Source organism: Montipora foliosa, chromosome 6 (assembly GCF_036669935.1).
Source record: "Montipora foliosa isolate CH-2021 chromosome 6, ASM3666993v2, whole genome shotgun sequence".
Lineage (NCBI taxonomy): Eukaryota > Metazoa > Cnidaria > Anthozoa > Scleractinia > Acroporidae > Montipora > Montipora foliosa.
Window position 1 is genome coordinate 59,528,860 of NC_090874.1, and position 27,500 is coordinate 59,556,359.

Consider the following 27,500-nt stretch of genomic DNA (forward strand, 5'->3'; position numbering starts at 1 on the left):
GTAGGCTGCCTGTGTCCCACAGGCCTCTCAGGGGGAAAATGAAAAACGTCGTTGAGCGGCGCGTGTGACGGGTAGCCGCTGTAAGAGAAACTCTGTTGAATGTGACTCGATTTTGTTCAGCTTGACGAGAATATCTCAGCCTTGGACGTGAAACCAATTTTGTATTATTCGACTTTCCAAAGGCAAGTCTGCACTCAATAATTTATGGCTATCCTCAAGTTTTAAATGTGGAATATTACATCATTATTTATTTCTTATTCAAAATTGTGTCATTGAAAGTGGTCGGGGCTTTTTTTAGTGGCAAAATATAACCAATTCAGTCTCTTTGGCTTTACATTACAGCGAGACTTATATTCGCTTCTAAGTGAAACGTAATATAGTAAAAATTAATATGTAATGCGAAGTCAATAATTGTAATATAAACTGGCAAGTCTTATTAGAAGCATTTTTCACCTTGGTAAGACGTAAATTGCGTTAATTAAACTTTAATGATTTTTTCCTGCCTTTTTAAAACCTTTATAACACAAATTAAAACAACTAGCCGGACTTTGTTGGGTTAAAACCCAACAAAACAGGTTTCCTGATTATTTTGTTTGCTTTCTTGGTCCTTTTAATTTTCTTTGACTTCTCTTGTTTGTGACGTAAAATGAAGTATCGTTCACAATTTGACACAGCCTGCCAAAACAAAATGGAAAAGTTAATTATATTTCATACGCAATGCCCAAAGAGCCAATTTGTTACTTGAGCATCGTTTCAAATTTACATTAACATTCAGCCTCGGTTGTTTTTGAGAGCGAGGTTTGTTGTTGCCTTGATTTGCACAGAAAAAGCCGATAAGATGGGACCCAGGCGGCCTTAAATTGCAATATTCCGTGTCATTACAGTGAAACGATCGATAGGGACTGAAAGATGATATTCCTTCTGTTGTTTTGCCTGTTCATTGCATTAATCATACCAAGCGGATCTACGACCGTGACGTTCAGTGGCCGTTATTTACCAAGGAGCGTTTATAGAACAGTCCTCGACGTGGATTGGATGGAATGCCTTCAAGCTTGCCACAGTGAGCCAGGATGTATTTCGTACAACTACCACAAAGATAAAGAGGTGTGTGAGATGAACTCAAACGGAGAAAGGGGATGGTGCGGTGGCAAACGTACTATCGTTTCAAAAGATTGGATATTCCACCAAATAAGGGTAAGGATTAATTTCCACGAATTCTTTTTTTTTTTGGAAGTTGAAAAACACGAGAAACATTTTTCGGATTTCAACAGATTGTTAATCCCGTTTTGAGAACAATAGTCATATATAAATGCCTTTTTGTGGTGTAGTCTTTGAATCAACACTCAAGTAACTCGCATGTATATGCCACTTTATCCTCTGTTTTTCTTACGATGGCAGCATTTTTCGCTTTCAGTTGCTACCTTTCGAATGTCCAGAGCACATTGTCGGAAATTCGTCATTTATTTTATCGTTCTCAGGCTTAGTCATCAGTTTTTGCAATCGTTATTCACACGGGGTTCGGCCCTTAAGAGCTGGGGAGAGGACCCCCCTCTAAAAACATAACACAAAAGGTGTTTCGTATTCAGAAAAGTGTTAAAGCATTCAGGATCGATCAGATTGTACTGTGAACTTACGTTAAGCAGAAAAAAGTAGTTAATTTTTTATTGAATGACCATATTTTGGGGGCGAGATGAATTTTGTGGGGAACACAAATCTATTTTAGTTCGTTTGCGCGTATCGACAGTGGCGGTTAGTGCTGGGACACGGAACCATTTTTCGTTCTATAGGATTTATGGATTAACTCTCTCACCCGGGGAAAAATGGTACAGGTCGCCATCGTCTCTCGCCGACCAGCACTACTTCGACGCTCCTCGCCGCTGGTGAGCGAGAGGACCTCTGGCATCCAGGGTAAAATGTTAGCCAATTTGCCGAAGGAAAGTTTTTTCAGCTCTTTCGAAGAGAGATTTGTCGCCTTCAAGTCGGTAATTTTTTGCGGGAAAATGGTGACCACGTTCCGAAATTATCGAGTTATCGAGTTCCATGAGTATAAAACTTAAAAATGGTTTGCTTTAAAATAAGAAAAGAACCAATTCACCGTTTCTGTTGAGAAAAGTGTATGCCAGGCAAAACAAGTTATATCTCGGCAGCCTGAAAGTTAAGAAATAATTTGCCTGTGTTTAAATTAACAAATACACCAATACATCAATAACGCGTTTCATGTTTAACCGGAGAATTAGGGACGCAGATGTTCGAAGGTGTAATAGCTGTTGAGTTTTATTCCTGAGTTATCGAGTTCCATAAGTATAAAACTGAAAAATGGATTGCTTTAAAATCAGAAAAGAACCAATTCACCATTGGTAATTCACCATCGGTAGCCTGAAAGTTAAGAAATAATTTGCCCTTGTTTAAATTAACAAATACACCAATACATCACTAATGTTTCATGTTTAACCGGAGAATTAGGAAAGCAGATGTTCGAAGGTGTAATAGCTGTTGAGTTTTATTCCTCAGCTATCGAGTTCCATAAGTATAAAACTTAAAAATGGATTGCTTTAAAATCAGAAAAGAACCAATTCACCGTTGCTGTTGAGAAAAGTGTATGCCAGGCAAAACAAGTTGCATCTCGGTAGCCTGACAGTTAAGAAATACTTTGCCTGTGTTTAAATTAACAAATACACCAATACATCGATCACTAACGTTTCATGTTTAACCAGAGAATTAGGGAAGCAGATGTTCGAAGATGTAATAGCTGTTGAGTTTTATTCCTCAGTTATCGAGTTCCATAAGTATAAAGCTTAAAAATGGATTGCTTTAAAATCAGAATAGAACCAATTCACCGTTGCTGTTGAGAAAAGTGTATGCCGGGCAAAACAAGTTGCATCTCGGTAGCCTGAAAGTTAAGAAATAATTTGCCTGTGTTTAAATTAACAAATACACCAATACATCAATAACGCGTTTCATGTTTAACCGGAGAATTAGGGAAGCAGATGTTCGAAGGTGTAATAGCTGTTGAGTTTTATTCCTGAGTTATCGAGTTCCATAAGTATAAAACTTAAAAATGGATTGCTTTAAAATCAGAAAAGAACCAATTCACCATTGCTGTTGAGAAAAGTGTATGCCGGGCAAAACAAGTTGCATCTCGGTAGCCTGAAAGTTAAGATATAATTTGCCTGTGTTTAAATTAATTTGAAATAAAGAGAATAAAGAAATAATTTTCCATTTTTTAATTGCATGATGCTGGCCGTTGTAAACCATGTTTTAGAAAATATTTCAGATTGATTTACTGTGCCTCTGGACTATTTTGACACATCACTCAAAATTAATTTAAAGTAATTTGAGTTATTTGTCGTCATTAAAACTTTATGACGAAGTCGGCCCAACAAATGTGTCGAGATTAACACCTCTCTCTCCCTTTGTCTCTCGCTCTGCCTTTTTAGTGTGAGTCTTGTTACAACTCCCACTGAGATTTTGGTAATCTTTTTTTACCTAAACAGCGGGGACCCACATTCCTGACCTAAGTTAAGCTCTTCATGCTTAATTAATCCAGCCACCAGTCAAATGTGGACTTTCCCGATCACATGATTGCTCTGTCTAGTTCAAACTCGTTGTCAGCTCGATCCGGTCCTGGTGAAGCCACATATTATAAAGGAAGCTTAGTCTTAATTGTATTTGTAAAAATTCCCAATCTCTTCCGCTGGATCGATTGAAAGTTCACAGCCCGTGCTAACGCGGTGGTCAGATTTCAACCACCGTAGTGCCACATGACATCTCAGTGCATCGCTGGTTTAGCCAACTTGACTCGAGTTACTGAGGTCCTACTTTCCGTTTTTCTTCGTATAATAGTGTGTTTTCCGCTGTGATTCCTAGTATAACTTACTGATAATGGTGTTTTCTGCCGCTGAATCGAGATGTTGCCTTCCAACGAAGGATTGTAGCTTGTTCCATTCAAAAGATGAGATATCAGCCTACCGCGGCAGGCTGGCTTTCTTCTTCTTTTTCGTTGTCTGTTTACTTCTTTTTCAAGCCTCTCAATTGCAATTGCTTTCCATGTTGCGTTCTCTGACTGTAACATTTACAAAACGCTTAATTTAGGCAGTCCATTTACTCTTCCGGGATGGCACAGCAATAAAAACTAGACCCAACTTGGCAAGTCTCTTTTTGTTGACCCATCATGTACACTTCTTTCCAAGGGTTGTTAGGCTAAGCACTATCAACGTCCGCTGGGTGGATCAGTAGGTTGAGCGTCGAACTTTCGCCTTTCGCGCACTACCGTATTTTCAGTGGATATTTGCTTGAGAGTGTTTGCGTTGCCAACAACGATATAAAACGAGAATAATAGACCTTTTCGGCTTGTACATTTTGTCTTCCCAATACAGATCATGTGATAATACTCAGGATCGCCAACTTTGGTCTGTTGTTTTGTTCATTAAAATAAGGGCATGCAAGCATGAATATGCCTGCATGCACTCTTTTTAATAAACAAAACAAAGGACCAAGCCTCCTGAGTATTATCACATGATCTGTATTGGGAAAACAAAATGTACAAGCTGAAAAGGTCTATTGATTACATTGAAAAATATATTAAGGGAATATTTACTCAAAAGCAATCAAGCTTTTTATTTGGTGGTTTTTTTCAGCCGAAACCATTCGTAGCCTCAAAGAAGGGGTTTAATGGTTACCATGTTTTCCACGACAATTGTCATCCCGTGTTTCTAGGTAGGTTGAGTCGCTTATCAGGAAAAGACCAATTCATTCATTTTCATAAATCAAAGACACCATAAACTCATCAGTTTTAGAGTATATTACTTTAACCATTTTGAGTGGAACTGAGATGTTAATATCCTCGTTTTAATAGGACCACTACTATTTAGGCTCAACTTAGCAGCTTTTCTTTAAGTTATCTAAATAACATGAAAAACATTGCTGAGGCCGGTTGAGAAAGAAAGTGGCCGCATGAGTTGGTCTGTTTTATGAACGAGAGCTGCATGGTCCAACTTGTTTGCCCTTTAAGATTTTTCGCCTTAAGTTTTGTTTTAATTCGTGTTCGTACCGAGGCCTTTTTGACGTTTTGAAGGTTTGAACTTTGAACGGCGAGTTGCATAGGCTATTTTTCGTGGGAACGTTTGTGCAAGTAGGGTAAAAATGGCGCAAGCAAAAAAGAAAGTTGTTGGGCGCTTACCATTTGTCAGAAAATACCCGATTGTTCCGTTGGGAAAACAAATGCAACGGTTGACACCAAAGGAAATTTTCCAGAAAAAAGGACAACCTTCGAAGGTTGTCTTCTTTTTGCACTTTTACCGAAACGACCAGAATATTCTGTACCATTTGTTTGCACCACTAGAACCAGGCTCCTATGCGAGGATTACATCACTTCACTTGGTGGGCATTGACCGCCACATTTATTTGTACCCAGACTCTTACGGCAGTCGGATACTATGATATGGACTCATAAATGGAACGGCGCATTCCGTTTCCCATTTCCTCGGTAGGGAATGTCCAGTACCATCTGCCAACAATTTGTCACCGAAAATTTCGTTTAAATGATAAGCGCCCCTTTTGTTACGGGGGAATTTTCGGATTTTTTTGTTAAAAATAAATGACACTTTTGGAGTTAATATTGCCAAGCCGTTTTGCTGAGGTCTCATTAGAACGATTCACTCTACAACACTGTTTCACATAAAGACAATGTCATGGTGTCATTTGAAACACCAATCATTGCTTAACAAGATACATTTATTAATGTTACTTTATGTGTCCATGGCAACAAAAGAACCATCTAAAAATAAGCTAAATATATATTTTGTCTTTAATTTAAACGCTCATATCTTAAAAAAGAACTGCTTGACCCCCAATTCTTATTTCAGAAAAGTGATAAGTGGGCTAAGATGAAACTCATTGCCCATGGAATTAAAAAAAAAATTCTTAGGAGTGGATGCCTAGGCACTCTCACAGTGGGAGAATTTCAAGGTGACTCTGAATTCGCTCCAGAGGATTTTTGAAACTTTGCAGAGAGTTTCATCTTAGTCTGCCATTGCCTGTTGTAGTCTATCGAAGCCTCCTCATTATGATTTAATTGAGCAGAGTATTGAACGATGCATCCTATCTTCCTTTTTTAGCCCGCACCAAAGGAGCCCGTCAAATATGGTAAGTAATATGCAAAATTTCATGAGGTTAGCTATCAATAGAGTTATTTCAGTAGAGTTATGACTTAGAGTTAGAGTTAACGACTTCCAAAATCCTGAATTCAAGATTTTGGAAACTTACCTCTAACTCTACGACATAACTCTATGAAAATAACTCTAAAAATAGCTGTCCCCAAATTTCATGTGACCAAAATGACATCAAACTCCGTTGATGTATCTCACGAGTCCACTAAAACTTAGTGGAAGAGGATCCGAAGTAGTAATCGGAAGATGATGGGTCCGAGTCCTCTGCGAAGCACGCAGATCAGTTTTTTCCGGATATCCCCGAGTCACAATGACACTTTAATTATCCTTTAATATTTAGATTTCAGCACGGGTGCTTACTTCAAAGCTTAAACCATCTTTCTTGACTTTATTATCTATCCAACAAGAATTAGGAGACGACCAGACAAACCCTGCAGATTCCTGTCAAAAAATATTCGACAATAGAAGGTAATTTTGAACATATTTTTTTTAGGAATTTTTTTTTTGCGCCGTCATGTTAAATTTTCGTCTGTTCGGTATCTTCAAGCTCTTAAAATAAGGAGATTGTGCAAAGACGACAATAGGGAGTTTGAGAAACGACGCTAGCTACCTCAACGACACCACCAGAGCGCAACAGTTAATGTAACAAAGTAACAAAAAGCGGTTCAGCGTTTTATCATATGACCCGTACACGGCCCCGCGCGCGCTTTCATTGCAAAACTATTGAGAAAATCCCCGTATGAGGGCCGTACGCAATGGCGCGAGCAGGGCTGGAAAAAGCCGTCCGGCCCTGCTAGGATCGCGTACGGCCCTCATACGGGGATTTTCTCAATAGTTTTGCAATGAAAGCACGCGCGAGATGCGAACTAAAACTTTTCGGTCAAAATGAGCGACGTAAGTGAACATTCCGAATTTTGTTACCGAAAAAAAAAAAAAAAAAAAAAAGGAAAAGCGCGGTGGTCATATGATAAAATGCTTATTGACTGAGTATAGGTCGGGCCGGACAGGAAAATATTTGGTCCTCGATCATGGCGCACGGGCTCTCTGCGCTCGGTCCGTACGCCATGACCGCGGGCCAAATATTTTCCCGTCCGGCCCTCCCACTCAGTCAATAAGTACATAGTCTTTACTCTTATCCATTCTAGTCACCACAGCCTCGGATCAACCCAAGGCACTGGGCTGGTATATATACCTTGAGTTGAAAGCATGGTCTATGGAAGATATATGACACGCTTCGTAACGGCTGCGCACTACTTTTTGGTTGCACTAAAATCAAATTCATTCGACAAATGAGTCATTTTTTATCATTTATAAGGTTTTGACGGTACTGTGAGGTTTATGTTTTTTTTTTCTTTCACAGGAACGCTTATAGTAAAGCCTATTACATCAAAACATTCTCACAAAAAGGAAGCTTGATCTATTGTAAAATGATTCATTCAAACTCGGATGGGTGTAGTAAGGGTGGATGGACTCTCGCAATGAAAATTAATGGTCATAAGGTAACTTTTGAGTTGATCGCATGGTTTCGGTAGAAAGTATCGATAAAATGATCAAGCCTACGCCAAAACATTTTTTATTTGAAGTTTACATCCCAAAATTCCGTGGAAACGTATCCTTTTATGCGTTTTTGCTCTATATATTTTTCTTGGGCGCCAAAATTAAAACGCCGGGGAAAAGCAAGAATTTTGAAACTGGTTTTAGAGTCGGGCGATAATACAGAAAAAACTATTTCAAAATGAATCCCAAATCCTCCAAACAATCGAGACAAAGACACTTCGACTTCTACTTCACCAAAAAAAAAAACCTCAAACCTTTTTTTTTATTTCTTGAGCGAGAAATATTGTCAGTAATTCAAAATTTTAATTGAACCAATGGGCGCACGGATTTTAAATAAATCAATTAAAAAGTATTTTCCCACGTGCCCGCAACAGCAAACGTTTTTGAGTGGAAACTTTTGGAGTGCCTCATTCTCGGAAGAAATCTGATAAAACTAACGGCATTCACCTTATTGCAGGGAACCTTTTCTTACCATTCCGATTTGTGGGCTTCTACTACAGGCCCGTTCAACGAGGCCGCAGGAAAAGACCTCAGTGAGACGGTAATTTCAACTGAAAATAAAAACCATGAAAAATTGTTTTCTTGTGTTCTCTCACTTGAATCCAAGCATGAGCCCTAAAGCCAGCATGCGAAAGTTGTGATTAGCAGGAATTTTCCACAAATTTGAAAACCCTGCTACGGTACACCCCTAACGCTGCTCAAATAAAGAGATTGAAGGGGTCAACTTGCTCGTGGTAAATTCAGGAAAATTTTCTTTTTAAAATTTCTTCATTCGGAAGTCAGTATTTCCATAAACTATGCCACGATTCCTTTTTCACGGAGGCCAAGATTTGGTTCTATATATAATAAAGAATTACTTTTTGCCTTTCAAAAATTGTTTATTCAGTACAGTATTTTTCTGGTCTGCGCCAAGGCACGACTTAACTGCTGATGATCTTTCTTTGATTTTAGGAAACAAAAGTTGATGTTTTTAAATCCCTTACACTACGAAAGGGCTTCTGTGTTGGAATGGAAGTCAATGGTACCACAAAATGGCTAGAGATACCTTATAATGGAAGAACCGCTATAATGGGAATATTTACATTAAGTTCTCATATACAGGTCGACGTAGGACGAGATAAATGGAAATCATTGATAAGTGGATCCTTCGTGAATGTACGAGCTTTTATCATTAATGCTTGAATAATTGCCCTGCGGTCCGTTTCTCGCCTCTTAATACTTTTTCAAACGAAAAGCTACTCTGTTGAGAAAATGAAAAATTACGCAAGTTAATGTGCCCACATGCAAACAAGGTAAACCCCCACCCTCCCCCCCCCCCCCCCTCCTTCCGAAACACTGATGTCTAAAATAGTCTTGTGGGATCCTCTCGTGGTATTTCATGGATTTGTAGCGGAAATGGATATGAGATAGGTGGGAGGCCGTAAATGAACACTAGGGGGGAGGGGGTGGTGGTGGTTATTTGAGGTCCGTTTGACTAATTTACCCAACCAGTTTGTCCAATATTGTAATCTTTGACATATTCAAAGACTAGTAAAACAAAACAGTTAAGGGGCCGACCATTTAACTCTTGAAAGGGGGAGGGGGGTGGGGTGGGTGATTTTGAAAAAAAATTACTTACAAGCGCTTGTTGGAAGAAAAAAATCGCATGCAGCACAAATGAAATAGAAAAAAAAATTCTTGCACTGCTGCAAGAAAGAAAAAAAAATGTTGCCCAGCTAGTTCATCATTTACAAAATCCCAGCAAAACTGCAATCATTCCGGATAATCTGCAAACCAGCGAGCCACTATGGTTAGCCTATTAAACTAACGAATTGATTGCCCTAAATAACACTCTGGTTAGCCTAAACGTCACACCAGTTGGCCTACAGTTAGCTTGAGTAGCTTGCGGTTTGCCCTTAAATGGGAAAAGGGATTTCTTGCTTGCTCGGTTCACATGGCTCCAAGTCATTACATCCGCAAGTGGTTGGACTTTCAAGTCTTCTCGGATAAAGCCTACTATAAACCGTAGGCCCCGTCTCGCAATCCTTGTCCACCTTTATACTCTGTGGGACGTTAAAGATCACACACCGTCACAACACCGTCGCTATTCTATAAGAGAAAGGCACGGAGTTTCTGGTGCCGTGGTATGGCCTGAATGTTTCCCCACTGACTTAGCGCCATAAGACACTAGATCGCCAAGACACGTAAATAAAGATTGTGATTGATTGATCGAGATGAAAAGAAAGGGATGCCTAGATCGAAGGGACGGAGTTTTAGCTAGCTGTTATGCTAGTTTATAAGTTGGTCGTAGCTAGAGTGCTTATTTTCTTGGTCAGTTACTGTAGATTTCTTAGAAACGTAATCGAACCGCCGATGTTATTGGGTGATTCTTTTTCAAGGTGGTACGTTTCTTTGTCGCTTGGAAAAGCGGCGTCGTTCCACCGATTCAATTCTCAGTTAAGTCAGCTTCCCTTTTGTCCTTGTCATTGGAAAGTTTGCATATTTTCAAATACACTTTTACCATTTTTCTCATTTTCTTTCATCTGAGAAACTTGTATTGCTCTTTTTCGTTCCGAATTTTTTTTTAAATCCCAGCACGGTGGTGAATTTACATTATCAACTCCGTTGATAAAACCAAATTTTTGTATATTTCGATTTACACTCCCAGATGGCAGGTCACTTCTTTTCTTTTCATGCAGGAAAGTTGCTCAGCATCCCATGGCCAGGCCACAGTTAAGGAAGGATTCAACCTTAATGAAGACCGTGACGGAAAAGTGCGCATTGGAATGGTAACTTTGTGTAACAACAAAGCCGTGTCGAGAATAGGGTTTGGAATGGACACAAATAATACGTGCGGAGTCGTAGCCATGCAGGATGGGATATCTCTCAAAGCATTTTGCTATGTCTTTATAAGATAACTACGTATCGGCTGTAATGATTTAAAGTCACTCATGAAAGGGACTATCAGTTACTTGTTATGAAGGCAAACCAAAGTAATTATAATTTAGGTACAGAATATTTGAGCACACAGTCATAGATTTGATCTGCGGAGAGCGAGTTATGATCATCGCAGTTGTGGGCGCCACTTTAGAAGCAGCTAACTAACATTGTCTTCGCAGTTCAATATATGACTTACATATATATTCTGCACATATATATAGACATAGTTACAGATGCAGATACAGACCAATATATAAATGTATATTAAATGGATTCCATGTAGCCGTGCGTCTGTTCAGTAATAGATCACAGAAGACGTCAAAATGTTTAATAACATCGTCAGTGACACACTGGGCTATCGCCTCGTGTGCCACTTTTTTGTTCTTACCACATTCTGACGTCATCTATGTTCTACTACTGGACAGACGCATGGCGACATGGAATCTATTTGTTAAACAGGCAAAGACGCAAATACGGATATTCATCCTCTACGGGTTTGTCATGATTTCATAAAGTGACCAGCTGCCAATTGGCTTGATAGCCTGATTTTTCAGGCTTTCATTTTCCAGCAGCTAAAGCTGCCCTTTCCATGCTCATTTCAAGGCATATTACATGAATGACAAAGCTATACTTTGGTCAACTACAGCAGACGCCGGCAATCGAATCAACCAATTATAACACAAAGACGGCATTCCTATACCCAGTGCTCAGCGTGACTGCTCTATGAGGCCAGACAGGAGAAGATCCTGGGTAGTTGAGATTTTGTTTCGCTACAATTTAACATGTACAATTGTTTGTGAAAGAGAGGTTAATAATTGGAAAACTACCCTGGCTATAAAATGAGCAACATGGCCTCCGTGCATGTGACATTACTATTATTTATTTAATCAATGCAACAATCTACTTTAATGACATTTGTGATCATGGTGTCAGAGAGTTGCCTTGGTTTTAGCACAAATCTTTCTTATTTTAATAGTGATTAAAAAAAACCCTAATCATTCAGTGATTAGAAACTTGTAACTTAATAGGCTGCACTTTCGAGAGAAGTGTTTTATAAGCAACTAAGCTCTAGTATTGCTTGAGCAAGTAACTGATATTAGATAATGTTAGGTATTGCTATTGAACAAGGATGCTACAAAAAAATGACAATATGAAATAGACTCTAAAATCTTCGATTTGATTCAAAACATGCATTTGTATACACATTTTTTCCGGTGCCTAATAAAAATACTTTGGGAACAATTAAAGCAATTTTTGCGTCCATTTTGTCCAATAATTCTAAAAATATTTCCTACTTATACAATTTTAAAGTTGTTAAACGAAATGAGTAATTCTTAAGCTCGCTGCAGGTTAGCGATGCACCTCCTGTAATCAATTGTTTTGCGCGCAGTGTTTTGTCTTGCCACGGCCTATTATGTGTATCGCGGGCTCAGGAACATTTGATTCCTTACTGTACCTGTTGGCGGGTGGCGTAATTTCGCTTCACCGTTGTCACAACCAAAAATAAAAACTCACTCCATGCAGGGAGTAGCTATCAGGAAAGCGAAAACGTTGGGTTTACGTCGCACGATTTGCAAGCTTTCGCAAAAGAATACTGGAGAAACGAAAAGCGTAACACTAGCATTCTTGCTTGAGGATCCGTTTGGTTTGTAGATTTCCCGCTCAAAGTGCCGGTTTCGTTTGTTTGGGTAAATTATACGCTCATTTGACCGTGGATTTTATTCATTTGGTGGCTACGCAATTTTGAGGCGTTTCCAAGATTGGTTAAGAGAGAGTTCTGTGTGCAACTTTGTAGTAAGCCCACGAAAACGGTATTGAAGTTGTGAAGAGCAAACCAAAATTTTGCTTTTTACGCTGCATTTCATGATACAGATCGGAACTGCCTTAATTCCACAGCGTAGGAGCAGAGCTATGGAGTTCCTAAACAATTACCTGCCGGCTTGAAACTGACTCTTCGTAACACGGACAGCTATTACTGTATTTGCTGTCTTACAGAATCTTCACTTTACATCTATTGTGATTTCTGCAAGTTATTTGTATCGAGATAAAATCTAAGACATTGTTGTGGACGCGTGCTAACAACAAATAATCGACTCAAGCATAAACGGAGGAAACGAAGAAGGACATTTATTATTCTGTGTTCACGACTTAACGGTTCTCAGCTTTGTTCGTCGAAAGAAAATTGTTTTGCTCAAAAGAGTTTCGCAGCAACACTATATTCACAGTGGCTGGAAGAGCTGAATGGTGTTAAGTACCCGCGTATTTATCGTTCAACCTATCCCAAAGTTCTTTATGGGTTTCTATGGGAGCAGCTCTACAGACTCTGGGCTTAGCGGAAGTCGCCAGTGAAGTCGCTTGTTGCGCAGGCTCAGCAGCTTTCAGCTTATTTTGCAAGAATAAAGTTGCTGGTATCAGATCGAGGCTATATTTTTCCGTGTTTTTATTACTGGGTTGCATTCTTTGTCTTGTTATGTTAGCCCCGAACATGAGGACAAGTCTCGATAAAATCCCTTTACTTTGCACAAGATTTGCGTCGAAAAGAGTTTGTGACAATATAGTGGGTTATGGAGCAGTTTACAGGGTTTCCTTCGCCATGTCTTCATTTTTCTTGTTACTGTCACTACTAACGTACAACGTGCACTCCAAAAAGCAGTTTCGTGCCCGAATTCACAATGGCTTTTGGTACATCAAACTATCTCTGTTAGTTCTAATCATAGGCGTCACGTTTTATCTGCCAAATATGGGTTTTCTTACAAAGATATGGATGTATGTCGGCCTTGTAGGTGGATTTATGTTTATACTGATTCAAGTTATTCTTGTGATTGACTTTGGGCATTCTTGGAGCGTCTCTTGGGCCGAAAAAATGGACACCCTCGACACCAAGTGTTGGTACTTCTCGTTAGCATTTTCCACCGCCTTAGTATATTCGCTTTCCGTCACTGCAGCAGTCATGTTTTATCTCTTCTTCACCAATCCAGACGACATATCACAGTGCAAGGCAAACACATTTTACATCAGCTTTAACGTCGGACATTGTGCTTTAGCTACCATCATCTCCGTGCTCCCAAGAGTTCAAGAAGAGACGACGGGAGCTGGGCTCCTTCAGTCCTCAGTAATTACGATATACACTATGTACCTTACATGGAATACCCTTTCGTCTCAACCAGATTCGAGATGTAACCCTCTTGGCGAAGTGTTACTGGAATATGATAAGATTTCTGGTGTGAACGGTCAAGCTATATTCGGCTCGCTTCTCATGTTTGCCTTGTTAGCGTTTGCGTGCACCGTCCGAGCAAGCACTTCGCAGCTCGGGAAACTGGGACTATCTCTATCTGACAATCCCGAGTACTTACGGAAAAGCTCGGAGATAAACGCCAAGCGTCAAAAAGAGGACAAAGGCGGTAAAGACGCGGAAGAGAAGGAGAGCGAGGACATCGCTTATAGCTATTCTTTTTTTCATTTTGTACTGTTTCTAGCATCCTTACACGTGATGATGGTTATGACAAACTGGCACAGTCCGGACGAGAATGTAAATTTCAAGAAAATGATCAAGAACTGGGCTGCAGTTTGGGTGCAAATGGCGTCGAGTTATATTTGTTGTCTGGTATATATATGGACTCTTGTCGCACCGTTAATACGCTCCACTTGGGGTCATTATCTAGGACTGGAAGTAGAACCTGTTCGACTTCCAAGTGCGAGAAGAGCTAGTGCTGCGCAGTTGAGAGACGATTTCGAGAAAACTAAAGAGATTTTGAAAAAAGACCAAAGCACAGCTGAAAGGACTAAGACTAAGCAACAGGTGGAGAAAGATAGTAAAGCAAGGAAAAGGCATTCACAAGAAGTGCCGAAAAATCCTCCAAAGGGTCAAAGTATCGGAAGAAGTGAAGAATATAATTTAAAGTCCACTGCTACGACGGTGGAGCCAAAGAAGAGTCTTCCTGTAAAATTTGACAACCATCCTCAAAATATAAAGGATGTGAATAAACTCGAAGACAGAAAGGTCGAAAAGCCTGTTGAACGGCCAAAAGATGAACAACGAGCTACAACAAGTTCTTCGGCAGATTCTTCGTCACCTTCACCTGTCATTTCGACAGAAAATCGGAAAGGTTCGTGTTCAACCGGCAGAACTTCGGAAGTTCACGTCAAGCTTAACGATCCTCCTCCACCAGTAAAAATTCAGATTGATCATCCGTTCGAAAAAATAAAACAAGACAACATTTTTAACAACAGAGTTAAAAAACCTGAAATTTCCAAGGATATACTCAGACTGCAAGAAAGAATACTCCGATTTCAGGCTAAAATCGTTAAAATTCAGCATAAGATTTTGTCGATTCAAGAAACTGGGGAAGTTACCATCCCAAGGACAGAAACAAGTACGAAAAAAGGATAAACTTCTACAATAATGTTACATTCGGACATTCAACATTATAAACGTGTCTTGAAAAAGACATTCGTGTATCAGCGCACATCAAAAGCATTCGTGCGCGAGAAATTCTCGCGAGACAGTGAAGGCGCGTGCTTTCTTTTGAGTTTTGCACATCGCAGCAAGTGTAGAAAAACCTAACAGCGTGTAAATGGTACTCACAGAGAGACAGTGCGCAGAATCATCTTTTGTTATCGTATTTACACCTCCGCCTCCATGTTGTTAGGTGCCTGTGTAAAAGTATATTTAATATTATTCGCCGAAGGCGATGTGAATATCGTTGAATAAAAACCGAAACAAAGTCGAGATTTTTATTCACCGATATTCACCGAGCCTGAGGTGAATATTTGAAAAATATGCATTTTCTTTAAAACAATTACGTTAATAGTCTGTCACCTCGACAAAAGGGCTTGCGGCCATTTTGAAAAAAAAAACCGTTCAGGTGACAACCTCACGGGCAACCAATCAGCGCAGAGAATTTTCAGCAATCACCTATGTAATTTCAATCTTTCGGCCTTCTCCCGGGAGTTAAACTCGCTCGAATAAAACTAATTTTTACAATTAGCTTTGGGGCTTTGGGGTCAATTTATAATCTATGAAGTATGCAGCACTTTGTTGACTAAATGCCCAGAGGGAACCTTGAAAAATATCAGCTCAGTTGTGTTAGAAGAAACCAATAGGCATGTACCAACAATTTCATACAAATACCAAACAACCAAAACGTTCCAAAACGTAAAATATCTATGCCTGTTTTCGTCAAATCTATCGCTCAAAAGACAGTGAGCACATGATGAGCCAATCAGATCCTAAGATATGAGATAGAGGAATGCTCAGTGAGTTTGTATTTCTTGGACACATATTCAGTTTGTCCCATATCTGTACCACAAATGCCTTGTTATTTTCAGATGTATTTTTTTTGTATTGTAAGCAACGACAGTTTTTGTACGAATTTGTAACAAAATACTTCAGGCCCCAGTTGTTCAAACGATGGATGGCGCTATCCGCCAGATAAATCACTATCCAGTGGATAAGTCATAGCGAAACCAATTGCGCTATCCAATGGATAGTGATTTATCCGGTGGATAACGTTATCCACCTTTAGAGTGGGGCTAGATCTTTAATATATAAAGTATATGAAATCGCCGAGAGGCAGCGAAAATAAAATAAACGAAACTTTTGTGGTTTGTACACCAAGTTGCCGTTGAAAATTGTTAACATTTAAGCCCTAGCGTTTTTACATTCAACTGCAGCTCTTCTCAAACGCCATATTTCGAAAGCGTCTGAACTTGGCATGCATGCGTTCAGCAGAACATATGCACCTGCAGAGCATGATGAACATTAGAGACCCACATTCGCCCAAAAGCCATTGGGCGCCATGACTGAATTTCGTGTAACACGAAATTACCCAAATAGCAGACCTGTTGTTTCCCGCGTGATTCGCCTGAGTGCATTCAGCCAATCAGATCACGCATTTGGGCAAGCTGTCGTTTGGAAACAAAAACAAACGACCGCAATGACTTTTTAGTCGAATGTAGGCAACAGTGAGAAAAATTTGCGAGCTGACGTTTCGAGTGTTAGCCTTCGTCAGAGCGAAGAGTTGACCCTTTGTCATAATACTCTGATGTTTTGATAAAACCAAATTGTTTCGTGTTTCACTCCCGACAGACGCAGCACCAAAACGTCTTTTGAAAGTAACCCCAATCATTCGTCTTCCTTGGTTAAACTAGCAAGCAATCTGCGCGTCATCGCTGAAGACTCAGTCCGAGGAAAGAAAGATAAAACAAACACACACACAAAAACAAAGAAATTTCAACTTCCAACTCAGTTTCCAATGGGAAGCTAATGGTTACCCCTTTGGCAAAGGTACTCAGCATTAAAAGATATAATTTCGTGGGTAGAGCGTTCTATTACCTGATTCCCTGACTGTTCTTGACAAAAAGGAATGCAAGTGGTATGACGCTTTTGTGGTAGACTTTCGTACACCGGACGAAAATGGCGCAAGGCTAAAGAGCCATTGTTATTCCGATTAGGAATTTCTGATTAGGTATTGTTAGATTGGTTTTGTTCCTTTGTTTTATGGACATTAATTATTTTGTATCCGGTATAAGAAAGACAAGAGAATTATATTAGGAAACTGCTTGTGTGGAAGTTTCTAGATTCTTGACCATAGGCGCCTTTATTGTTAGAGAGATTTAGTATCACGTTTTAAGGGGCTACGTAGGTCACGCTATTTTAGGTAATTTTGTTTAATTTTGTTAATTATGAGCTCTAAACGTCAAATCGGCAGAGCAAGAGTCCTTCATTTGCAAAATCACGGCCACATAACAACTGAGAATGATTTTCCAGCTGTGTAAATGACATTTTGATGTAGAATGATATAAATTTGAAAAAAGGTGGACCAACGTTTTTCAAATTTACCCAAATTCAATCCATTTCAATCCTCTCCAGTTTTGTCCATCCATGTCCCTTCTTGGCTTCCCTGTGTTTTGTTAGAGTTCTTCTATAGTTTGGAACAGTTATCTTGGTATTTTAGTCAATTCTATGACCATTCGATCAGTGCTGAAATTGCCTAAAATTGCGTGACCTAGCCCCTTTAAGTGAAACGGCAAACGTCGTCTTGCCTTTTCACGTTTCACGCAAAATACAGAGAGGGTTGTAGCTTTAGCTTCGCGTGACCCACGGCAACTCGAGTATTTAGTTACTGAAAAGCAAAAACAAAAACTCGGAGTCTTTTTAAACATTGTAGAAAAAGACGCTATATAAAATGAAAATCCTTACCCGTCAAATTTAGAGCTGTTCAGTCGGTCAGCAGATAGTCAACGTGAGTTCATAAGAAAATTGCGGCAAGGATTCGGTTATAAACGATCTATAACCATGAAACCTAATTTTTCCTCCTTTGGCATACCGGAAAGTCGTTTTGGGGTACTTTTTTTCCGCAAACAACTTCTTACGTTGAAGAAAAAGAGAAGAAATTTTCACGTACACGGCATACGCGAAAATACCTACTTTCAATAAGAAACAACGGCAAGCGGCAGTCGGCAAACGTAGAAAATGGCGGGAAAATCTTGGCCACGTGCTCACTTTTGCCGTTTGCGTTTCACGTAAGCGTGATGCTAAATCTCTCTATTATTTGCTGGAGCCTCCTTCAGTCGAGAACCGTTAAAACAATGAGCACCAAAGAGTACTGCCTTTAACCAATCACAACAGGGAGTCAAATGAGAGCACTCGCCTCCCACCAATGTGGCCCGGGTTCGATTCCCGGACTCGGCGTCATATGTGGGTTGAGTTTGTTGGTTCTCTACTCTGCACCGAGAGGTTTTCTCCGGGCACTCCGGTTTCCCCTCTCCTCAAAAACCAACATTTGACTTGATTTACTTTCATTGTTCATTTCAGTTTACAGTGTCCCCAGTTAGCGCTCCAACGCTAGAACGACTAGACACTTAAATAAAGTTCCTTTCCTTTCAATCAAAACCAAAACCAAAGCAAACCCAATTGCTTTTAAACCTGATTGGCTAAAAAGGTGGCGCAAATCTTTTTGGACATTTAAGTTTCGAGGCGGTCAGTGTACCGTGATGACTTGGTAATTTTCTTTTCAGATGCAAAGCGATCTCAAAAGGCCATCAGCGAGAATATGGTTTTTTTCTTGATGAACAACGTATAATTGTTTTTTCATGTCCTCTCTGTTTGACAAACAGACAAAGATACAGCCGCCTGAAGAATGTGAAAGCCAAAGTTAAAGAAACCGTTATGGGTCATACAAGAAAATGTAAGTCCGTCGTGCGGATTGACGCCGACGACTGCCTCAGTTTTCACGGCCGTTTCCTCCCTATTCTTAAATGACAAAACAAAACCAACTTTCGAATTTTACTCTAATCTGGAACCCTCGCCAGTAAAAGAAAAGTGGCTGAAGTCAATGAATGTTTAACGTACAAAGAGTTAATAATTTCCTGAAATTTCGGCAAGATTCTTTTCGGGGCAAAAAAAATTGCGAATTGATCAGAAAAAATTAGACCGACATTCAGAACCCGCCGGCGGCATTTGAGCCGAAACAAGGGACACTAGAAATTGCAGTTAACTGTTCTTTGCTCCATATCATTTCACGCTCAGATTTACCAAGTGACGCAACGACTGTAACAATATTACCACCAGCCACAAACACAAATACACTTTCTTCACTGCAGCGCGATCCTTGCGGATCTGAAAAATCCCTGGCCAGCTTTGTACAATGAAAGACGATTCTAAAAAAGAACAGACACCATGCAACCAAGAGACATCTTGCTTTTGCGGCATTTGCGGAAAAATACGGCGAGCCACACTCACTCGTGTAAACTATACAATACTTTTGTTACTCGTCACGGTATTGGGCTTTATGTTGTCATTTCCACAAGCGAGGAGCAAGATTAACGCTATTCCGCATTTTTGCGATGAGTTGGTGAGCTCGCAAACCTGCGACAATCTTGCAGGACATACTGGAGTTTATCGAGTGTGCTTTGCCACTGCTATATTTTACGTTATCGCCTCGTGTTTTGTGGTTGGTGTGACAAACGTCGACGAATTTCGCGCTCGGATTCACAATGGCTTCTGGTACATCAAGTTCCTAGTGTTGATAGGTTAGCAATCATTTCGTCACTTTTACCAAAGAGTACCTGTTATGAGTATTGTTGAAAAAAATAAGAATCGTTTTCTTGCAAATCGTAAAGTATTTGTGATAGCAATAGAACGAACCCACTTCCTCCGCAAGACCTGTTGCATATTTTACTGATTGCACTACAAGAACTCCAGAAAAGCTACATCTCTTGTCTAGGTTCTTAATAGTCTATTTTTTTAACTTGTCCTTTCGCTCGTTGCCAGTAACTACAACAGCTTATCATTTTTTTCACGAACAAATTACACCATTAATAGTAACTATCACAAAATTCTCGAATCTGATTGGTTCTGTGCGCGCCTATTTGTCGCGTGATTGGCGCGCGATCACATGGATGTCCAATTACAGGTATCAAATTTGAAAAACTCCAAATGGATATCTGTAATTGGAACCCTACGCCAGGCCATTTGCCCACTTGGATGGGGTCTTTCTTGCTGTTTCCTTACTGCTTGCAAAACAGATTGAATATAATTTTAACTTTTTTACATAAAAAGGTATTCAAAGACTTTTTAACCTCGCAATTTGTCATAGTTACGATTAAAATTAGTAATAGAACTTCGTGTCGTACAAATCAGGGGTAATCGTGCTCGTAACTCTACCTCGCGATGCGCGGTCGGCCGATTGTGAAATTACTCGCCCGATTACTCTCTGAATTGTACTCCACTCAGTCGACCTACTACAATTACTTACTCATCAATAGCTGAATACCGAGTGAGATAGAAGTTAGCGTCAAGTCAAATGTCACTGTCACCCGCCCCCATGGGAAATGTATTACTGACTTGCTTTTTCCGAATATTCAAATTTACCGCTGATGCAACCATCAGAAATTTTGACTTTCTCTCAGCGTTTAGCATGCTATTGTTTTCACAACAAAAACTGTTATTTAAAAATATGCCTTTTTAACAATAGCTTTTGTTCTTGATACGTACATGCCAGTGTGTTTTGGAAGAGATACTTTAGTATTGGTTACAGTGCAGAACACAAACAAGCACTTCATCTAGAGCAAACCTTTAAAAGGAGTTCCTTCTGCTTTTCAGCGCTAATCATATGTTCGTTGATGATACCTCAGTCTCTACTATTCAACCGTATTTGGATGTATTTTGGACTGGCTGGCGGATTCCTGTTCATCCTTATCCAGCTTGTATTGCTTCTCGACTTGGCACAGTACTTGAGCGAGACATGGGTCGAAAAGATGGAGAAAGCCTCGTCCTCGTGCAGTTCAAAATGCTGGTTGGTTTTGGGCAATTTTATAATTCAATTAATAAGGGGAAAAAAGCATGATTGCAGTCGTACCATACTGTTTTTTTTTCTTTTTTAGGTATCTATTTGTCATTTCCTGTACAGGCTTCTTGTTTATCATTTCCACGATCGCCATAATATTTTTCTACAAATTTTTCGTGGTTTCCGCCGAATGCCGAACCAATTTGTTTTTCGTGACATTTAGCCTGTGCCAGTCTGTTGCCGCAACTGTGGTCAGCGTGCTTCCTAAAGTGCAGGAGGCGCAGTCAGGAACCGGTGAGTGATATAATCATCTTTACAAGTTGTTAGGCTACATCCGCAAAGTATCTTTGACTTTTATCTCCTGTGCTGAAACCCACTAGAAGAGCGTTGCTAAAAAGGTATATTTTAAAGGTCAGTTAAATGTGTATGAAACTGCACATTTTGTTATCGTCTACACACCTTATTACTCGTTGACATAACGTGTCGCGGATCAGCCTTTTTCTTCCCTGAAAAGACATACTCATCTGTAAAATTCCTGGTTCTAAGAAACACCAAAAAAAACGAACGATATAGCAGCTCTTATTAGGTACGATGTAACTGGCATATTACTCAAAGGGAAACAAAAGACTAATGAAGAGAAACCGGCAATGACTTGCCCTCAAAAACAGCAGATGCTGTTACAGTAACAAATAATGATAACTTGGCGCCAGCAAAAATCATTGTTTAATGTGCTTTTACGGTATTATTCAAAACGAACTCATCAAACTCACGTGCGGACTGACTATTCATTTTCCCTAGGGCTTTTTCAAGCTTCTTTGGTGATTGCATACACGACGTACTTAACATGGTCAGCCCTGTCTCATGAGCCAGATGACTTGTGTAATCCACCAGGCTACTTTATATCCGGGTATGACCAAAACACTGGTCTGAGTCTGCAGGGAATGGTCAGTGGAATTTTCGTCTTTGTCATGCTTATCTACGCCAGTTCGAGCACAGCCATAAGCGCTTCAAAGCTAAGTAAGTTTAAATAAATAAATAAAAAAATAAACAAATAAATAATTAAATGGAGTTTATAGCCTTCGACGCAAAGCCTATTTGTGGCGTTACAATACACTCCACTAGGAGGTGCGTAACACCAAAAACATGGTTACATGGGAAAACGTAGAAGACTATCGTATGATATGATGGTTATCTAGTCGAGTTTCTACATATCAGCGCGCACAGTTTCCAAACTATCGTCCATGTTTCCGAAAAGAAGAGTTAATTCGCCGTGAAAGTTGTGATCATTAGGTTTGTTCTTAGTCGGGGTTTGGTTTACAGTTGTTTGTCATAACTGATGCGCTTGACCAAGGATAAAAAAAATACAGCGCCTTGCAATTTTTCATGAAAATTAGAGGTAGATCTTTTGCCATAGTGACACAGACAGTATTTTTCTCATTCCGATAGACAGATGGCGCATCCGCTTTCACGATGAGCTGAAAACAAATACATCACCTAAAGACAGAGATGCCGAGTCAAGTCACATAATGAAAGCGACAGTGGCCTATAACTATTCTTTGTTCAATTTTATCATGTTTCTTGCTACGTTGCACATTATGGCGACATTGACGAATTGGTACAACCCGACTCAGGCCACTAACATTGCACAGCTGGAACGTTCTTGGCCAGCGGTTTGGATCAAAATGGGTTCAAGTAGCGCATGCTCGTGTCTCTATATTTGGAAGCTGCTCGTCCCGCTGTTTCGATCGATGTTTGAGGGTGACATGGCAAACACTGGGCTTGAATCTAACGTGGTCAGCGGGCATACAAACCAGGAACACGTTATGGGGGAAACTCAAAATACCGAAAGTAATGAGTTAAAACTTGAAAAACCAGTTAATCCACCTGTTAAACAAAAAAGACAAACACTACAAGGAGAGTTCAAAGCGAAGAATAACGACGAATCTCATTTAAAACGACACGTCGAAACGGAAAAACAACCAGAAGTGACAAATATTGAAAACAAACCTCAATCTGAAGCAGACAAAGAGGTTTTACGACTTCAAGGTAAAGTTTTGAGACTACAAGAGAAAATAGCCAAGTTACAGCACAAAGTTGCGGAGCTTCAGGGACTGGATGTATGATTTTTCTCAGTTGCTAATGTGTGGGTGTTTTTCTACTTATAGTATGCAACAGACGTTGACGAATTTAGAGACCTAACAGTAACGTTTTACGCTACTCATTTTTTTTTCCAAGTTGAAAATTAAAAAACAACTTATGGATGATTCCAGCTGCATGTGAAACCCCTTCTATCTCCCTTTTGTGCATGTATGGATAATGAATATAAGGGCATCATTATTGTTGTCCAGCTACCATACTAAAATCTCTGCCTACAAAAACAGTAAACATTTCCGAAATACAAAAAAAATGAGCTTTATTTAAAAAGCCTTCTCGAAAAAAATTGTACAAATACATCACAAAAACAGTTAATACATTCTTGGTATTCAGTAAAAAGGACTTCATTTCCAATTTTGCTTTTTGTTAGAAGCGTTTTGCTTCTTCTTTTTTGGGGGTTTTGATCGCCAGCGTTTAGACTTGGCAGCTTGTTCACGACTAAGTTCAAGGTCTTCCTCAGAAAGCTGTTGTTCAGGTTCTTCTTCCTCAGCCCCCTCCAATTCACGTTCGCGAAATTCACGTCGCAACCTACCAAACGAGAAAAGAGACCTTGAGACTGGAGTACGGGTCGCTTCGGTTCTGCGCAGGCGCAATAAAAAGAATATCGAAGCGTTATGCGCATGAGCACAACATCACTGGTAAGATGTGGTAAGATGATAAAGTGAAGTAAGAAGTGGCTCGATTATCCAGTCTAGATGGGCACTCAAATCTCTTAGTCGTTGAGTTGTGATTTTTCTCAGACCAAAGATTGTTTGACGTTTTTTGCTGGCAATCGCATTGAAGACAAAATTAAGGGCCTCCACAGACGGGGAGAGTTGTTATCGATAACTTTTTAGTTGTCGATAACACAAAAAAATATCGATGAAAAAACATTGAGGGTGTGAATGAAGTTATCGACTGCAAATAGCAAAACAAAGTTTGTCATCGACAACTAAAGTTAGTTTTCCTTTTCAAAAGGAAAACTATTTTAGTTGTCGATGACAAACGCGACCGTTTTGTCATCGACAACTCCCTTTCTCCCGTGTGTGAGCAAGTTATCGATTTCTAAAATCTGTTTCGCAGCGACGCAAACGATTTTTAAAAAAAGTCAGCGGCTCTTCCTTTCTTGTCGCTATTTTCCCTGGCTCCCACAAAACGTTCCGGTTACCGACATCTAAAATTTTCGTCTGTGAAAACGCATTTCCTCACATTAACAAATGTCGATAACAACTTGCCTCGTGTGTGAAGAGCCTAGTACACTTTTGGATTGAACGTCTAAAGTAACTACGTGATTGCTTTGGTGACTTACCGGTAACCTAAAAAAGTTAAAGCTACCGTATTCGCCAGTCAGATGTTAATCCAAATTTCTCGCAGCCATTTTCCCACATTTACCGCCAGGCTGCATTTACATTTGCTTTGAGTTGTCACGAATTGACGAAATTCTTCGACTGCGACGGTTGTCATTGGCTGAAGTAATTACTCTTGGTTTTATTCTTAGCAACAATTAAAATTGTGCGAATCACGCCTCGTACAGGTTAGGGTTTTACTGGTTCACCCACGTGATCAGCCACCATGGTTTTTTAACATCAAAACAAAACGAAAACATTTGCATTTACAAGATTCCATCTCATTTCTGGAAGGATAATTTGTGGGTTACCCTCACTGTGCATTATTGGTCAAGGGACGATCACACCTTGCCGTTTATTCTTCCTTGTTTGGAGAGAGGTAAAAGTACTTTTGCAGGTTGAATTATCAAAAACAGCTACTCTCGACCACCCTTTTTCTTATATTCGACTACTGAAGTCTCGGCAGGTGGAATCAGCTTCGGTCTCCGACCACGATTATTCCAGATATCACAAAAATCACCTCATCCAGTAATTGTACAGTATCACGTTTTAGAAATCATCTCAAATACCTTATATTTCCCTTGATATATCCGATGGTGACATAAAGAGCCATGAAACAGAAATCCGTTAACCAAATAGTGATCATCATGTCAAACGTATTCTGCCAGGTCCAGTTACTCACAGTAGCTTTGAAATTTATCCAGTAATCTGTAGAAAACAATATAATGGAAATGGTTGGAATGACTAAGTTGCATGCCTCAGTTTTCTCAAAGTGGAAATCAGAATTTAATAATCACTTAGCTCCAAGGCAGCTGAGTTCTTCGGGGCTCAAAAACTATACGTTTTGGAATTATAAAATGAAGTTCACCAGAATCTTATCAAATCCGAATAAATATTAGTAAATATTTGTTTTGATTATTCATTAACTACAAAATGCAAAGAGAATATGCAGAAGAGGGCCAGAGCTTAGACAACAGATAATCAGAAAAAAAAATTCATTGGTTAGTTTGCGAAAGTTCAAAATTAAAAAAGAACGCAAAAGACAAGAGACACCTTACAGTAAGGACACTTGAACCGTGAACTCCTGACTTTTTTTTTTCGACGACTTAGAAATAAAGGCTCTTCTTATGATGTATAGTGTTACATGTATAGCATTTTGTAAGTGTAAAAACATTAAATATTCTTGTCAAAGAGACGAGCCAACATTCTATAGTCACTAAAAAAATGTACAAACAAATATCAAGTGTTCATGGTTCGAGTGTCCTCACTGAAAAGGACCATCAATGTTTATCGTCATTATTAGTATCGAATTTCACTTACAATAAGTGAAATTGAACGCGCTCTTTGGAGTTTCAAGGGATGCAATCCAGCGAGTGATATCCACACTCTTATTGCGCATGACGATTGTAAACCAGGGTGCGGAGCGAGGTGAACGTTGGCCGGAGTTCCGTGGACAAAACAGTGATTCCTAAGAAGAGACAAAGTAGTTTAGTGTTAATAATAAAGGAAATCACAGACCTTCTATATGTTAAATATACAGGTTCTAGAGGCTGATTCAACACAACGATAAACGGCCTGTTTGTTTCTTAAGGACGGTGCCTACTACTGTTATTGCGCATACGTTCTGCGCATCTCGAGACACTCGGATTTCCTATCGGCGGTGCTTATTAATACAGGACTATTTTTGCGCGGTTCAAAACTATTCGGATAAAGCAGAACTTAGCAAGTGCTCTTGGTATCCAAAAAGAAAATTGGGGGTAACTATGCATTTTTCAGAGATAATTAAGCTTCAATTTGCAAAAGAAAGCCATACGTTGCTTTGTATTTTAAAGCTTTTTACAAATATTGGTGATTAATGATCGTCGAAAAATGTGTGGTTACCCTCAATTTTTTTTTTTTTTGGATTTCAATATCCCTTGTTAAGATCTGCTTTTCCCGCATATTCAGTAAACCGCGCAAAAATACCTTTGAGTAGGCACCGTCCTTAAGTACGGATATCAGATATCCGAAAACAGTCACAGGCTGAGGCTCGGCTGTTTCGGTGAGATTTCAATGGAAGGATAAAGTCAAGATAAATTACTTGAATGAGTCCATACTCACGTTAGTTGGAGCTACTTTCTTCATGACTCTATTATCTTGTGTAGTGGTTTGGATGGAAACGTCCTTCGATTTGCGCCACTGAAAATACGCCCAACAGCTGTTCCTGATTTGCCATGTGGAATGAGATAACGGTTTAGCATCCTTCGTTGCACAAAATTCCGTTTCCTAAAAGCGAGATTAAAGGGTTAAAGCTATTTTTGTGAATTTGTGAAGCAGAAGGAGGTTGTGAAAAGACAAAATGAACTAAGCTTCTCAGTTTGGCAAACGTGACTTGCATCTGAGAAGCTTAGCTCAGAGATATGAAGCCGCAAGGAAGCATTAGCAGTAGTTGATGAACTGAATTTCTTGACTGGCCAGTGGTTGAAAGCCTGGCTCTCTAACTGCTTGCACAAGTGCTTTTTAGCTTTGAGGGTGATTTAACAAAAAAATCGCTAAAAAAAGACTATTGTAATTCAAATCGACACTTACCGGATTGTGTTCGTGCGAACACCCCGGACACACCACAGACTCGTTCAAGGCAATTTTTGCAAACCACACGTCTTTTCCGATCTTTCTCGCAATTCCTTTGCTGATAATTCCTCTTTTTAATGGTTCATCCACCTCCGGGGGAGGGCTATGAACGCCATCGCCATCTTCCTGAATCCAATAGCAAGTACCCGCAAGCTGCTTTGGACAGATAGCCTCCACTTGGTTGCATGTTTCATTGGTTGGAGTTGCAGCCAAAGAGAACCCAGGCGTTTCTGTCATGACATCAATATCGTCACTACTGTCAACATGATAATCAGCGTTGCCCGAAGGTAAACCAAAGTATCCGACAGTAACAAACTCAGGGGGTGAATCAGACCAAGAATGATTCAAATCGCCATCTTGTTTAGGACGATAGGAGTCTTCGCTACCAGGGCACGCCTCGTTCTTTTGATTCTGTACCGGCAAAGCTGACAGCATCTCAGGGTAAAAACCACGATAGGAATCGACAAGTTCAAATTCTG

The 27,500-nt window shown here is 39.8% G+C and overlaps 4 protein-coding genes across 7 annotated transcripts in view; 3 read left to right on the plus strand and 1 right to left on the minus strand.

The window, feature by feature from the left end:
- Positions 1 to 716: 716 nt before the first annotated feature.
- LOC138007973 (uncharacterized) lies at positions 717 to 11,900 on the plus strand. 3 transcript variants are annotated; one of them, XM_068855124.1, is made up of 7 exons: positions 717 to 1,194; positions 6,117 to 6,144; positions 6,575 to 6,635; positions 7,528 to 7,666; positions 8,182 to 8,265; positions 8,826 to 8,879; positions 10,403 to 11,900. In XM_068855124.1, the coding sequence occupies exons 1-7, from the start codon at positions 910 to 912 to the stop codon at positions 10,619 to 10,621; spliced, it is 870 nt and encodes a 289-aa protein (XP_068711225.1). In that variant the 5' UTR covers positions 717 to 909; the 3' UTR covers positions 10,622 to 11,900. The 3 variants fall into 3 exon arrangements, with proteins under 3 accessions (XP_068711225.1, XP_068711224.1, XP_068711223.1); XM_068855122.1 differs by having other exon boundaries at positions 728 to 1,194; positions 8,676 to 8,879; XM_068855123.1 differs by lacking the exon at positions 8,182 to 8,265 and having other exon boundaries at positions 720 to 1,194; positions 8,676 to 8,879.
- A 292-nt stretch (positions 11,901 to 12,192) lies between these two features.
- On the plus strand, positions 12,193 to 16,252 carry LOC138006095 (probable serine incorporator). The gene has a single exon (XM_068852260.1). The coding sequence runs from the start codon at positions 12,946 to 12,948 to the stop codon at positions 15,031 to 15,033; it is 2,088 nt and encodes a 695-aa protein (XP_068708361.1). The 5' UTR covers positions 12,193 to 12,945; the 3' UTR covers positions 15,034 to 16,252.
- Positions 16,253 to 19,049: 2,797 nt separating this feature from the next.
- LOC138006097 (serine incorporator 1-like) lies at positions 19,050 to 23,376 on the plus strand. The gene is made up of 5 exons (XM_068852263.1): positions 19,050 to 19,676; positions 20,749 to 20,941; positions 21,030 to 21,226; positions 21,731 to 21,949; positions 22,379 to 23,376. Exons 1-5 carry the CDS (start codon positions 19,292 to 19,294, stop codon positions 23,053 to 23,055), a joined length of 1,671 nt encoding a protein of 556 aa, XP_068708364.1. The 5' UTR covers positions 19,050 to 19,291; the 3' UTR covers positions 23,056 to 23,376.
- The window catches only part of LOC138006096 (uncharacterized), a 7,733-nt gene continuing 3,603 nt past the window's right edge, over positions 23,371 to 27,500 (minus strand). For both annotated transcript variants that reach the window (XM_068852262.1, XM_068852261.1), the window contains 5 exons: positions 26,980 to 27,500; positions 26,512 to 26,676; positions 25,732 to 25,879; positions 24,981 to 25,119; positions 23,371 to 23,614 (listed from right to left, as the gene is read on the minus strand). The exon at positions 26,980 to 27,500 is cut by the window's right edge and continues 283 nt beyond it. In XM_068852262.1, the coding sequence (XP_068708363.1) occupies positions 23,431 to 23,614; positions 24,981 to 25,119; positions 25,732 to 25,879; positions 26,512 to 26,676; positions 26,980 to 27,500 (1,157 nt within the window). In that variant the 3' untranslated portion in view covers positions 23,371 to 23,430. The remainder of the gene's footprint in view (positions 23,615 to 24,980; positions 25,120 to 25,731; positions 25,880 to 26,511; positions 26,677 to 26,979) is intronic.

Bases quoted from the DNA above. Each gene is read 5' to 3' on its own strand.
- LOC138006095 (XM_068852260.1), top strand. From the start codon at position 12,946: ATGGGAGCAGCTCTACAGACTCTGGGCTTAGCGGAAGTCGCCAGTGAA.
- LOC138007973 (XM_068855122.1), top strand. From the start codon at position 910: ATGATATTCCTTCTGTTGTTTTGCCTGTTCATTGCATTAATCATACCA. The intron at 1,195-6,116 runs GTAAGGATTAAT...TTCCTTTTTTAG, and splicing joins GGATATTCCACCAAATAAGG to CCCGCACCAAAGGAGCCCGT. The intron at 8,880-10,402 runs GTACGAGCTTTT...CTTTTCATGCAG, and splicing joins TAAGTGGATCCTTCGTGAAT to GAAAGTTGCTCAGCATCCCA.
- LOC138006097 (XM_068852263.1), top strand. From the start codon at position 19,292: ATGAAAGACGATTCTAAAAAAGAACAGACACCATGCAACCAAGAGACA. The intron at 20,942-21,029 runs GTTGGTTTTGGG...TTTCTTTTTTAG, and splicing joins TCGTGCAGTTCAAAATGCTG to GTATCTATTTGTCATTTCCT. The intron at 21,227-21,730 runs GTGAGTGATATA...CATTTTCCCTAG, and splicing joins GGAGGCGCAGTCAGGAACCG to GGCTTTTTCAAGCTTCTTTG.